The sequence below is a fragment of the Myotis daubentonii genome, chromosome 19 (assembly GCF_963259705.1).
Source record: "Myotis daubentonii chromosome 19, mMyoDau2.1, whole genome shotgun sequence".
Classification (NCBI taxonomy): domain Eukaryota; kingdom Metazoa; phylum Chordata; class Mammalia; order Chiroptera; family Vespertilionidae; genus Myotis; species Myotis daubentonii.
Window position 1 is genome coordinate 10750296 of NC_081858.1, and position 14945 is coordinate 10765240.

At 42.1% G+C, this 14945-nt stretch overlaps 2 protein-coding genes across 2 annotated transcripts; both read right to left on the reverse strand.

The window, feature by feature from the left end:
• Positions 1 to 336: 336 nt before the first annotated feature.
• On the reverse strand, positions 337 to 3549 carry LOC132221853 (disintegrin and metalloproteinase domain-containing protein 1-like). The gene has a single exon (XM_059676361.1). The coding sequence runs from the start codon at positions 3025 to 3027 to the stop codon at positions 493 to 495; it is 2535 nt and encodes an 844-aa protein (XP_059532344.1). The 5' UTR covers positions 3028 to 3549; the 3' UTR covers positions 337 to 492.
• Positions 3550 to 3553: 4 nt separating this feature from the next.
• LOC132221852 (disintegrin and metalloproteinase domain-containing protein 1-like) lies at positions 3554 to 14507 on the reverse strand. Its single transcript, XM_059676360.1, has one exon. The coding sequence runs from the start codon at positions 13613 to 13615 to the stop codon at positions 11024 to 11026; it is 2592 nt and encodes an 863-aa protein (XP_059532343.1). The 5' UTR covers positions 13616 to 14507; the 3' UTR covers positions 3554 to 11023.
• Positions 14508 to 14945: the final 438 nt, after the last annotated feature.

Here is a 14945-nt window from a genome sequence, read left to right on the forward strand (position 1 = left end):
TAGAGTGTCAGCCTGTGGACTGAAGGGTCCCAAGTTCGATTCCAGTCAAAGGCATGTACCTTGATTGCTGGCACATCCCCAGTAGGGGGTGTGCAGGAGGCAGCTGATCGATGCTTCTCTCTCATTGATGTTTCTAACTCTCTATCCCTCTCCCTTCCTCTCTGTAAAAAGTCAATAAAGTATATTAAAAAAAAATTGGGCCAACTCGGACAAGACTTTAATAGGAATGATCCATGAGAAGAGTTTATTTAAATGACTTAATGGAAATGTGAAAAAGGAAAATATAATAAAATGTTTTATAAATTATTTCACTTATACACATATAATTAGTAAAAGATAGAAGAAAATCCCTCCTTTACATTAGCACATTTCTATAGTCTTTACAGTCCCCATCAGAGCCACTTCGCCTGTCAATCCCACTTCACATTTACTCTACTGAGCCTCTTCCACCAAGTGTCTGAAGTGCTTGCTATAGAAGACTTCTTCCTATCACTACTCATTTTCTGTTGTTGACCCTTCCTCTCTTAATGTCGTTATCCTCTTCTTATGCAAGTGTTCTCTTCTTTTGGGGACCACTTGTGAGTTCTGTAAAAAATCCTCGTCAGCCCCAAGACGGGCACCAATAATTAGACCGAAAAATATTACAAAAAATAAAAAACAGTAAAAGAAGATACACAAACAAAAAATAAATATTACTAAAACAAAAAAGGGGAATACAAACATTAACACATCCTTGCTGTCATTTTCATTTCTATTCTCACCACCTTTGCCAAAATTTTCATGATCAACACTATAACTGTTCTTTTCATCCTCCCTTGGATTTTCAACCTCTGTTTTGCCAGGAGAACCACTGTCCACACTACCCCCATTTCCTGGAGTCGTGCAGTCAGGGGGTGCATAGCCAGCCTCACAGTGGCAGTGCCTTACATTGTTACAGACTCCTCTCCCATTGCACATTTCTGCTGGTCTGCAGTCATAGTTGAGCACAGCATGATCAGTGCAGGAGTAATTCATGCAGACTTTGTTTGGGGCACAAGCAGTGCCAGAGTGCACATCTCCCTCATCAGGGATATCAGTAATGTTATAGACATCCAAGCTCCAGCAGAAGTCACCTTCATAAGGAATCTGGATCAGTGTGTGATGGGGTTTGATGGATGGGATGATGGATGGGACCCGTCTAATATTTGTACATATAATTTTCCCACAAAATACATTATCATCAAAACACTTAACATATCTTGACATTGCTGAGGTGGGACGGCCACAATTTCCAAACCGGTCCCCTTTGCTGTTCATTGAAATGTAACAGTTTTCTGGGGCTGACCGTGCAGTGTCCCCATATATAGCCATGCATTGATTATCAGGGTGTCTGCATTGACCCCCAACACAGTAGTGCAGTCTACCGCACGACGTCCCATCTTGCTTATAGGTGTCTGTGGGGCACTCTGCAGAGGTACCATCACAATACTCTGGGAGGTCACACTCTCCCAAAGCAGAACGGCACATGAATCCCTTATTCTTCAGTCGGCAACCAAAACAGCAGAGTCCATCACTACATTCTGCACTCCCCTTCAGGCTACATGTTTGGTCACAGCACGGGTCAGTGTAACAGGCAGAACCACAGTCACACTGCTCCTCACCCTCCACCACACCGTTTCCACAGTAGGAATCCCTACGCAAGCGGCCTTTGTGCCACTGAGGGTTGTTAAATAGGCAGGCCCCTCTGTGTTCCTGGAGGAACTGGTAGAAGTCCTCAGAGCTACAGTTGCTGAAGCCACTTTCTTTAGTGATATTGTCACGCATGAGGCAGAGGGGTTTGTCTTTACAAATGCAGGCTGAGTGGTCGTGCCGAATACCCAAGTTGTGCCCAAGCTCATGGACCATGAGCGCTGCAAACAGCAGGACATCTTCATGATGGAAGGATTCAACAGCTGCTGCAAACCCACTTGAGCAGGCACCATTGAGAAATGCCTGTCCCATACCCTGTGCAGGATGCTGTCCGACAATCATGTGGGCAACATCATGCTTCACACGATGGAGGAGCTTCTCTTGTCTCCAGCTGTTGAAATTCCCGAGTGTAACTTGCAGGTCCACTGGGACCTCTATGAGGTCCCCCTCGGTCCAAATCTCCATTCCAGCCAGCACCACCTCTGTGTTTATTCCCCTAGTGAAGCTGTTGGCCAGGGCAATGATGTGCATCACTCTCTGGACCGTCTCATTGACGTTACTGCCCCACATTTGGAACCGCTGGTTGTTGACCACAACAAACATCTCCACATACTTGGTGAGTGACCACAAGTAGGACAGCTCCTGTAGACCGGCAGGCTTCCTGCTCCCTTGTTGTTGGCTGGTGGACACCACTGGGCTGTCTTTGGAAGTGACACTGCAGGAGACTGGTGCTTGATGAGCCATGGTGTACAACACATGTTCAAACCGTCTTGAAGAGCCCATGGGCTCAATGCCATAGGATTTTCCCTCCTTAATCAGGATGCCCCTGAGGCCTGAACAGGTGTTGACAGAAACGAAAGAACCGGGGAGTCCTTCTATGTAGCCTTCATAGTGACAGTCATGTGAGATGGAAGGCATTTCTTGTCCCAGGATGCCATTGTGGTAGCTGAAGACTGGAAAGTTCTTGATAAAATAGTCTGTCTTCACTTTCAGGTGAATCACCTGTTTTTGACCCTGCATAGATATCACATAAGATGCCTTTTGCCTTGTGTCTTGCCTTCCCTCAACTGTCAGAGCCTTGGGGATGACTATTTCATAGGATGAGTAATATGCTGATCCCAGGTCACTGCACAAACTTGGCAGGAAACTCAGTACCAACACCAGCACAATCCCCAACCTGACAGGTGAGGATCCAGGCACCAGTACCAGCACCAGGCCCTTCATCTGGGCAGCCCAGGTCTGAAGCACTCTGCTAGTCTCATACATAACCTCTTGGTTCCTCTGTAGAGTAGGTGGGCACTGACATGGCCCCAATGAATCAGTGGCTGATGCAGGGCTTGTGTCCTTAAGCAGAAGCATTCCTTGACATGCAGACTGTTAGGCACTGGGATTAGCTGCAGGTGTTGGCTGGCTGCATAAAGGGTGGGTACTGCCTACCTCTGCCTGTGTCCTTTCTAGTCTCTCTGACCTCTTTTATCCTTCAGATAGTGTGCTTTTTGTGGCTTCGTTCCGTAGCATTAGCTTCAGTGATCCTTGGCTACAGTCCTTTGATATTGTGGTGATGTAATTACCAAGAACGACTCTAAACCCTGGGAGAGGAAACAAAAACTCTGTGCCTTCCTCAACTGTGCCACACGGAACTTCCACCCCTCCTGTGTCCGTTGCTCAGCTAACTACTAATGTTCCAGACCAGGGGGCTTGGAGATCATTGGTGGGCACACTCCATTGCCCATTTCCCCTCTTCTAAAACTCTTGCTCTGTAACATATGTGCATCAAATTCAGGATCTTATTGATCTCTCAATGAGGCTTTATAGTGTTATGCACATCTCTGAAGACAGGCTGTTAGAAAAGACAGGAGGTGGCTGTCCTGTGCCTCAGGGTAGACCTAAATGGGTTGATGATCATGGGGCAAGGGACAATACTCCACTTTTTTTTTTAACATAATCAAAATTCAGTCTCTCAACTTCTATTTATAACACTGTCGAAAAATGTGTTGGGAGAGGCCAACAGAGTAGCCTTCTCTTATGTGTGATTTTCATGGGCACATTGGCTGGTAACTCCAGGTACACACCCTTCTCTGGATGGCCCAGACATAGCAGTATCCTATGATAATGCCAATTGAAGACTAGGTATCACAAAGTCTCCCCTGTGTTTGAAAATGACCTACATTTGTTCAATGCCCACTTCTGTTTTCATCCTTATACTAGTACATCCAAGTTTAAGAATAGAAGAATTAGCCAGGCCAGGGTCGCTCATTGGTTGAGTGTCAACCTATGCACCAGGAGTTGCTGATTGGATTCGGGATCAGGACACATGCCCTGGTTTCAAGCACGATGGCCAGCCCACATCGTGCATGAGCCCATCCATGTTGATTTTTCCCTCTCATTGATGTTTCTATCTCTTTCTTATCTCTTTGTAAAAACATTTTTTAAAAAAAGAGATTAACTACAATTACTTATTGAATGAATAAATGACTCTCGGGTAATGATGCTATAATGTATCATCTGTTGTATGTTATTTGTTTGTGCTCACTTCATGTCTGTCCTGAAAGAGTCAAAGTGTCTATAGAAAAACCCACAATTATGCTGATGAATGGCACATTCATGACCTCAAAATGTATCTCCCTCTTCCTACATTTTGCTGGTCAGTTCACTTTCCTAATGTCTTCGTGCCTCATATTTTATTGAGAGAAAAAAAAGCAATCAAAAGTACTTTCACATGGAGGCACCACTTGAGTTGCCTGTATCTAAATTTTCCTCTGACTCTGGTAGATAAATTGTCCGTACTCCAATCTAAGGCCAATTTGCTGCTTGTGTGTGGGGTCTACTTCCCTTAACAGTTTCTCATGGACTTAACTATTCCAACTGTCCCTTTTGTGTTTTATATCTGAAACATCTGTTCATCCATTGGACCTAATCTCATTATATGCTATAAGGTTTATCTTTATCAAACCATCACTCTTAGCCCACATCACTCTCCAGTTGACATCCAGTATCTCCTCTCTGTTTCATACTGAAACTGGAAATATATATATGCATTCTGTTCCAATTTGCACCACTACTTTTTCTTTTCTGAAATTTAAATTTTGAATCATAGTACAGTCACACAATGTGAATAAAACATAAATATATTTTCAGTAAATTATTTAAGAGTGAACAATTCAGCACAGAGGATACATGTGTCCTAGCCGGTTTTGCTCAGTGGATAGAGCATCTGCCTGCAGAATGAAGGGTCCCGGGTTCGATTTTGGTGAAGGGCACATTCCCAGGTTGTGGTCTTGATCCCCAGTGTGGGGTGTGCAGGAGGCAGCCGAACAATGATTCTCTCTCACCATTGATGTTTCTATCTCTCTCTCTCCCTTTCTCTCTGAAATCCATAAAAATACATTTTTTTTTTAAAAAAAAGAAAAGGACACATGTATTATGACTTAATTTATATGATGCTTCTTGAGTAGTCAAGTTGGTAGAAACAGAAAGTGAAGAAGTAGAGGTTACAGAAGCTGGGGAAAGAGTAATAAGACTGGTTCGTGAAGACAGTTTCAGTTTGAGATTATGAAAACATTCTGGAAGTGGATGGTGGTGATAGTTACACAACCATGTAAATGTACTTAATGCCACTGAACTATACACTTAGAAATAGTAAAGAGGGTTAATTTTATATTATGAATATGAGAGAGAGAAAGAGAGAGAGAGAAGAGAAAGCTACATAAGTCCAACTCTGATCAAGTAATCAATAGTTTTAGCTCGAAGTCACCCATGTGCCATTGCCAATCACATGTCCTCCTGCTTCAGAGATAATCCTGCCTCTGTCTTTTATGGTAACTACATTGTGACTTTTCTTTCTCAATTTGCTTCCTAAACATGCATCACAGAATTTTTAAATTTTATTTGCTTTTTTAATCATACCTTTGTTAGGATATAATTGACATAATACTCATCCTTGAAAGTGTACACACCAGAAGATTGTAGTGTGCTTAGAAAATTATACAAGTGTCACAAAATCAATTTTAAAACATTTTCTCACCCCTAAGCAAAACACTAGTATCTATTATTAGTCACTCCCCATCTTCCCCTCCCCACAGCTCATGGCTACCACTACTCTACTCAATGATTTTGTCTATTCTAGACACTTCATAGCAGTGGAATCCTACATGTGGGAATCTTCTGTGGCTGGCTTATTTCACCTAGCATAACGTTTCCAAGGATTAGCCATGAGGAAAATTGCATCAAAATTCCCTTTCTTTTGGCCAAATAATGTTCTTTTCATGTGGATATACCACATTTTACTTTTAGATACATCTGTTGATGAACATTTTGGTTGTTACTACTTTGGGCCTAATGTGAATAATACTGCTATGGACATTTGAGTACAAATTTTTGCATGGACATATGTTTGCATTTGTCTTAGGTAGATACTTAGGAGTGGAATTGTTTGGTCATGTGAGAACTCTGTTTATCCTCTGAAGGAATTTCCCAAGCAGCTACACAATTTCACATTTCTGCCAGCAATGAATGCAGCTTCCAATTCCTCCTATCACTGATATTTGTTATTTTCTACTTTTTAAATTATAGCCATTCTAGTGGATGTGAAGTGATATCTCGTAGTTTTGATCTGCAATTCCTTAATAATTAACGATGTTACACACCTTTTCATATTCTTTTTGGTCACTATCATCTTTGTAGAAATGTCTATTTACATCTTTTCCCTTATAAAATTGGGTGTCCTTTTCTTACTTCTAAGACTCATTAATATTTCCTGAGGCCCTAACCAGTTTGGTTCAGTGGATAGAGCATCGGCCTTCGGACTCAAGGGTCCCAGGTTCAATTCTGGTCAAGCGCATGTACCTTGGTAGCGGGCACATCCCCAGTAGGGAGTGTGCAGGAGGCAGCTGATGGATGTTTCTCTCTCATCAATGTTTCTAACTCTCTATCCCTCTCCCTTCCTCTCTGTAAAAAAATCAAGAAAATATATTTTTTTAAAAATATTTCCTGGGTACTGGTCTCTATCAGATATGATTTGCAAATATTTTCTCTCATTCTGTCTTTCCACTTTTTTAAAAAAAAGATTTTTCTATTGATTTTTAGAGAGAGAGAAATGGAAAGGGGAGAGACAGAGAGACTGATTTGAAAGTAAGAACCTTAGAGAGACCAGTTAAATGAACCAAGCATGAGGTTGCAAACACTTTATCAGCCATGATTCCATCTCTGATGTTCTCTTCTTAAATAATTTAATATTTTCTAAGAAGAGCCACTGTGGCCTTGTTGTACACAAATTGATTCAAAAACTTCATATCCTCATTTATTTCATTCTAGCATAACCTCATGCAAGACTTCCATAATTTTATTAAATATGAAAGGTGGTAATGGATTTTTTCAAAAATTCTTCCATAGTTCTAAAAATGTAAAGCTTACCCTGGCTGGTGTGGCTCAGTTGGTTGGGCATCATCCCATGCACCAAAAGGTTGCCAGTTTGATGCCCGTTCAGGGAACATGCCCAGGCTAGTTTCGGGCTAAATCCCTAGTAGGAGGCAGTCAATCGATGTTACATTCTCACAATGATGTTTCTCTCTCTCTGTTCCTTTATCTCTAAAAATCAATGAAAAACATTTTTAAATATGTAAAGCTTAATGTCCAGAAGCAAGGGGAGTATTAATTTTAAAGCATCAGCATTTTGCAAACATTCTTGGTAGAAGTCTGCTTTTGCTTTTAAAAAAACATGTCAGTGAACATATTTGCCCAATGGAAACACCAAAATTCTCTTTGATATTACGTTCATAAACACCAGAAGTTTTAAAAAAATTATGTACGTTTTCAAAAAGTTTTGCAACTTTGTAATGTAAAACTTTAGCGTCCCTCTGACATTGATAATGTCATCCCTGTTTAACGTAAATATTTTATTTTTCCTTCCATTGAGCCCTAGAGAAGAGAGTAGAGTTTGATTGCAAGTTATAAGAACAACACTAAAAAGCATGTCCTACAGGGACAAGAAAAGATGTCAGGTGGGGACATCCAAAGAAAAGGGACCTGTACAAGTCTCCCAGGGAGGGCCATGACTTCTGGACTTCAGGAACAATATTGGTAACATCAAATTTGTTCTTTTCAACTTTGTAATTGTCCTTTGTTTCCACAAATCTGGATAAAAATCTAGAGCCTGGACTGAGCTATACTTTGGAGAATAAGGGAAGGGTCTGGGTTTTCATGGCCTGAGCAGGCACAGAGAGGACAGTAGCCACCCATGGAAGGCAGATTAAGGACAGCAAGCAGTCACTGTCAGAGTCTCCTGGGGCAGCAACTGGCTGGGACTTGAGAGACTAGCAACACAGATTATTGGAACCTGTAAGCTAGCATCCCTCAGAATCACCCAGACATAATGGGGAGAGGAATCAGGTGAAAGAGTCCGCACTGCATAGAAGCAGTTACACATAATACAGAACACTGAACTGCGAACCTGGCACTTCCAGACCCAATTATCCTACCTTCTCTCCTGCCCACTTAAAAATTGGTCACTTCTCGCCCTAGCTGTTTTGGCTCAGTGGATAGAGCATTGGCCTACAGACCAAAGGGTCCCAAGTTTGTTTCCAGTCGAGGGCACATATCTTGGTTGCAGGCTCATCCCCTGGTCGGGGCCAGGCCCTGGTCGGGGAATGTGCAAGAGGCAACCAATCAATGTTTCTCTCTCACATCAATGTTTCTCTCTTCTTTCCCTCTTCCTTCCACTCTCTCTAAAAGATCAATGGAGCCCTAACTGGTTTGGCTCAGTGGATAGAGCATCGGCCTGCGGACTGAAAGGTCCCAGGTTCAATTCTGGTCAAGGGCATGTACTTTGGTTGCAGGCACATTTCCAGTGGGAGATGTGCAGGATGCAGCTGATTGATGTTTCTCTCTCATCGATGTTTCTAACTCTCTATCCCTCTCTCGTCCTCTCTGTAAAAAAATCAATAAAATATATTTTTAAAAAAAAGATCAATGGAAAAATATACTCGGGTGAGGATTAACAATAACAAAAAACAGTCACTTCCCTGGTATAGTCTATCCTAAAGAGCTTCAACTGTCAATCCCTGGAGTTTGGGGATTTCACATATTTTAAGATTCACCTTGCAATATATAAATATGTCCAATTTTGTCACTTTTTCAAAGGACTTCATTCAAAGAGCTGTTTCCTGCTTTTAGACTGGTCTTGTACACCTGAGGGTTAGTCATAAGAACAGCAATGAAAAATTAAAAAGTCTATACAATTTCTATATTTGCTAAATTTTTGTCAAATATTGTGAAATCCTAAATAGGTCTTACTGATGGATTCCCAAATATCTACCTGACTTTTGGTCCTTAACACATGCCATTAAATTAGATAAGAATGATTACCCTGTACCTAAATCATGATTCCCTTGTGTTTGTTAAGTTTTGAAAATACGTGATGTTTATTATCTTTTAGTATACTCACCATCCGCATGTGCACAGTCAGGAAGGTTACCCCTTCTGGTCACTGAAGTGCTTCTCGGCAGAAATCCTCCACACCTTTTCCAAGTCTCTAATGACAAGTTTATATTTGGAGGCACTCAGTTACCCCGTTCTATCCTTGTTCTTGGAGCTCTTGGGTGACGACCAACAGCATTTTTTTCCATGAATCTTGATCTCTGGCATACAACATTCTGAGATTTGGTTACCAGCAGATCTTGTGACTTGAAAACTTATATAACTGAAGGCTTGATTTTGGATTTTGCTCTGATGTTTAGGATTGTTACACCAAAATAATTAACATAAGCTTCTTAAAAGCAGAAGCCAGGTCTTATTCTTTTGTTTGCTCTTATCTGCTCACATAGGGTGGGCAGTTAAAAGAGGGACTCAGCATATGGATCATCAGGGACTGATGCTAAGGAACTTCTCTGAAACTCAACCTGTAGCAACACTGCACCTGAGCAAGGTTTTGGCTGTGTCATGTCTAGACCTAGCAAGTGGCATCCAAAGTGGTTACTTTCCTATCCTATGGTTGGCTCTGGTTAAATCCTTCACTTGGTCAACATTTACTGAGCACTTACAATGAGCGGGGCCCTCAGAGCTGAACAAGATACAAATCTGCTGTGCCATGATGTCAGAATGGAATAGGAAAAGGACACTTTCATTGATAATGACTACAAAGTGTGGCTTTTGTTTCATTAGTGTCACCAAATAAGAAGCCATGTTCTGGGCAAGCAAAAACATGTCAAATGTCTCCCTGGTCACTTTCTTTTTTTCTTTACTGAAGCAAAAGCTCATGAGACAGTGAAGAACATACTTTCAGTCATACCTGGGGTGGGGTGCAGGCCCCACCCCGTACCAGCTTTTTGGTCTCTGTTTCCTCGTGTACAAGATGAAGGCCTCATAGGGTGAATGAGAGGATTTATTAAGACAACAAATGCAAAGTGTCTATCTAGCATAGTGTCTTGCCCAGGATGGGTAATATTATTGCATATATTTTGTGCTGTCTTAGCAAATAACTACCACACGAAAATAAGTACCACACAGAAACATTCCTATGAGTTGTTAATAGACAAAATATCAACTTCAATATAGAATTTAAGGAAAAAACAAATACCACAAATATGATCTCAGCACTTACCTCAATTATCCCAGACCCAGGGTGATCAGACCACCCTGGATCAGATATAACCCCTTCCAGAAAGCCCAAATTAAAGAAACCCCAAGTACTAGGCTGCATGGAGTCTGAAATGATGCTTAATCTGCAAATAACCTTGTATTTATTTGCTTATTTCTTTATTTTAAATTATCTCTTTCAGGAATAGAAACGGTTAGGGCAAATCAAAGTACTCAATAGATAATGTTCCTAAAATAATGCATTGTTGTCACTGGTTTGAATAATCCAGTAATATAGGTACAGATAATACATTATTCAAACAATGTAGATGGAAAATGGTATTATCTGTACCTATAGTAATATTACTATAGGTATAGATAATACATTATGTCAAACAATGTAGATGGAAGATGGTACCCCGTGAAAAAAATTTCAGATCAAAAAGTGGCCTAAATGAAATAACTAGCAATGATCCATGAGAAAAACTTAGTTTCATGAAATGGGGAAAAGCAAAAATACAGAATGTTTCATGTACGATTTCATATATGAATATATAATCAAATTACTAAAGTAAATATTGAAAGCAGGAGTTCTCTTCCTACATAGTATTTCTGTAGATTACACAGCCCCATCAGCACTACTAGAGCCATCAATTCTCACTTTCTCTTTGCCTTTCTAACCTTCCATTCCTACTCAGTACTTGAGGTATTTGATATTCTTTGGCTTCTTCCTCAACTACTCTTCTACTTTTGGTTATTTCTGTGCTTCCATTGCTACCATCACTTATGACTCTGGTGGAGGAGGCTCCTCAGGTGGGGGAGGCGCCGCTGGCGGAGGCTCCTCAGGTGGGGGAGGCTCCGCCGGTGGGGGAGGCTCCTCAGGTGGGGGAGGCGCCTCAGGTGGGGGAGGCTCCGCCGGTGGTGGTGGCTCCTCTGGTGGCGGGGGCTCCTCTGGTGGTGGGGGCTCCTCTGGTGGGAGGCCCTCCTCTGATGGGATATTCTCTGATTCAAAAATGGTATGCTCTGAACTCAATGTTGTGGAGGCCCCTGGGGTCTCTACTGACTCAATTCCAGCATTAAGACTAATGCAACATATTAATAATATCAATAATAGTAAAAGAAATGAAGGGAGTATGAAAACTATAATACCAAGATTTTGAAATTCAGTCTTAAGTTTAGCAGGACTGCCACCTTCACCTTCACTTAGATTTTCAACAGTTGGTTTAGCAGGGGAACCACTGTCCACACTCCCCCCATTTCCTGGAGTCGTGCAGTCAGGGGGTGCATAGCCAGCCTCACAGTGGCAGTGCCTTACATTGTTACAGACTCCTCTCCCATTGCACATTTCTGCTGGTCTGCAGTCATAGTTGAGCACAGCATGATCAGTGCAGGAGTAATTCATGCAGACTTTGTTTGGGGCACAAGCAGTGCCAGAGTGCACATCTCCCTCATCAGGGATATCAGTAATGTTATAGACATCCAAGCTCCAGCAGAAGTCATCTTCATAAGGAATCTGGATCAGTGTGTGATGGGGTTTGATGGATGGGACCCGTCTAATATTTGTACATATAATTTTCCCACAAAATACATTATCATCAAAACACTTAACATATCTTGACATTGCCGAGGTGGGACGGCCACAGTTTCCAAACCGGTCCCCTTTGCTGTTCATTGAAATGTAACAGTTTTCTGGGGCTGACCGTGCAGTGTCCCCATACATAGCCATGCATTGATTATCAGGGTTCCTGCATTGACCCCCAACACAATAATGCACTCTACCGCACGACGTCCCATCTTGCTTATAGGTGTCTGTGGGGCACTCTGCAGAGGTACCATCACAATACTCTGGGAGGTCACACTCTCCCAAAGCAGAACGGCACATGAATCCCTTATTCTTCAGTCGGCAACCAAAACAGCAGAGTCCATCACTACATTCTGCACTCCCCTTCAGGCTACATGTTTGGTCACAGCACGGGTCAGTGTAACAGGCAGAACCACAGTCACACTGCTCCTCACCCTCCACCACACCATTTCCACAGTAGGAATCCCTACGCAAGCGGCCTTTGTGCCGCTGAGGGTTGTTAAATAGGCAGGCCCCTCTGTGTTCCTGGAGGAACTGGTAGAAGTCCTCAGAGCTACAGTTGCTGAAGCCACTTTCTTTAGTGATATTGTCACGCATGAGGCAGAGGGGTTTGTCTTTACAAATGCAGGCTGAGTGGTCGTGCCGAATACCCAAGTTGTGCCCAAGCTCATGGACCATGAGCGCTGCAAACAGCAGGACATCTTCATGATGGAAGGATTCAACCGCTGCTGCAAACCCACTTGAGCAGGCACCATTGAGAAATGCCTGTCCCATACCCTGTGCAGGATGCTGTCCGACAATCATGTGGGCAACATCATGCTTCACACGATGGAGGAGCTTCTCTTGTCTCCAGCTGTTGAAATTCCCGAGTGTAACGTGCAGGTCCACTGGGACCTCTATGAGGTCCCCCTCGGTCCAAATCTCCATTCCAGCCAGCACCACCTCTGTGTTTATTCCCCTAGTGAAGCTGTTGGCCAGGGCAATGATGTGCATCACTCTCTGGACCGTCTCATTGACGTTACTGCCCCACATTCGGAACCGCTGGTTGTTGACCACAACAAACATCTCCACATACTTGGTGAGTGACCACAAGTAGGACAGCTCCTGTAGACCGCCAGGCTTCCTGCTCCCTTGTTGTTGGCTGGTGGACCCCACTGGGCTGTCTTTGGAAGTGACACTGCAGGAGACTGGTGCTTGATGAGCCATGGTGTACAACACATGTTCAAACCGTCTTGAAGAGCCCATGGGCTCAATGCCATAGGATTTTCCCTCCTTAATCAGGATGCCCCTGAGGCCTGAACAGGTGTTGACAGAAACGAAAGAACCCGGGAGTCCTTCTATGTAGCCTTCATAGTGACAGTCATGTGAGATGGAAGGCATTTCTTGTCCCAGGGTGCCATTGTGGTAGCTAAAGACTGGAAAGTTCTTGATAAAATAGTCTGTCTTCACTTTCAGGTGAATCAGCTGTTTCTGGCCCTGCATAAATATCATGTAGGATGTATTTTTCTCTTGGCCATCCCTTTCCTGAAGTATCAGCCCCTTGGGAATAATTATTTCATAGAAAGTATAATATACTGATCCCAGGTCACAGTACATACTTGGCAGGAAAACCACCAATAGTATCACAATTCCCAAACGGATACATGAAGATCCTGGCACTGGCCCCAGCCTTAAGTCCCTCTTCTGCTGAGCCCAAGTCTGAAACTTGATCTTACCCTTTTTCAAGGCCACTTGGCTTTTCCATAGAGAAGGCCGTATAGAGGCAGAATCTCTCATAGAGGTGGCCACTGACATGGCCCTAGTGAATCAGTTGATGATGCAGGGCCTGTGTCCATCAGCAGCAGCTTTCCTTGGCATGCTGAACCTTGGAGATTGAGATCTAATCTGGCTCCCTTATGGGTGACTGCTTCCCAACTCGGTCTTACAAATTTGAGGCTGTCTTTATACTCTTGCTTCCCTCTTGATCTTCAGTTGTTGCCTTTGTCCAAACAGCAACAGCTTTAATGCTCCTTGTCTAAGTTCTCTTTATCCTCACAGAGACATATACCAAGTAGAAAGTCTTTAATGATTCAGCCAGTACTTTAACTCTGACAAATTATCCTTATCCTCAGTCCAGGCCACAGAACTCCCTGATATCCGTTAATCTGCTCATTCTTTGAAACCCAACATTCTGGCAGGAGGTTGGGGGGAAGGGGACAGGGATTCTTGGGGGATCTATGAGCAGGACAAAGTTCTCTGTTGCCCACTACCTCTTTTCCTCATTTCTGTTGTAATACAGGGTACTGTTTCTCAGTCCAGCCCTTCACTGTCAGTATCATTTTTTGCCTTTAATTAAAAAAAAAATCACATGCAGATTCACAAATTCTCCCTCCTTAGCCTTTGTTCATAAAAGATGAAGTTAGACATTTTATATCTAAATGTAAACATAATTGTTATCTTCTAAGAAGTTCTCCTAACATAGAGACATTAAGTATTAAATGAAATGAGTTCAGTTTCACCATGGAGGTAGTTTAAGTGACTGGGATCAAAGTTCATTTCTTCTCAACTGTCCCAACACAAAAACAAGCTGATTATTAACCAACTACCTAGATACTATTTCATCAAGAAAATAAAAGTGTATTCTATAAGACCTTTGAAAAGATTTCTTCACTTTTGTAACTAAAATTAAACTCTAATCTCTGTACAAGTCCACAGGTTTTATCTTAATATCCTGGTGTATTCAACCGTACAAATTTAAAAGGTAAAAAGGCAGGGAAAAGCCCTATCCACAACCTTTGTCCAGTTATTTTCCTGGGCATACTAAGATGAAGTTAAATAAAACTCTAGATCCTTAACTTTGCATAAAAATAATTTATATTAAGTCAAATATTTACAATATAAAATAAGGGTTGAGTACAAGTTTAACACACACAAAAAATGGGAAACTACCCTATCTCAGAATATGATACCACAAGATCTCAAATATGAGCATGAGCAGATCAACTCATTAACTATCCCCAATTAATATTTAAGTCCTCATATAGATGATAAAATTTATCATTAGCATCTAGCAAGAAAATTTATACTGTCATGTCACAAACCTATTTTAAAATTTTACAGCAAAAAGGTGAAATGATTTCTAGCT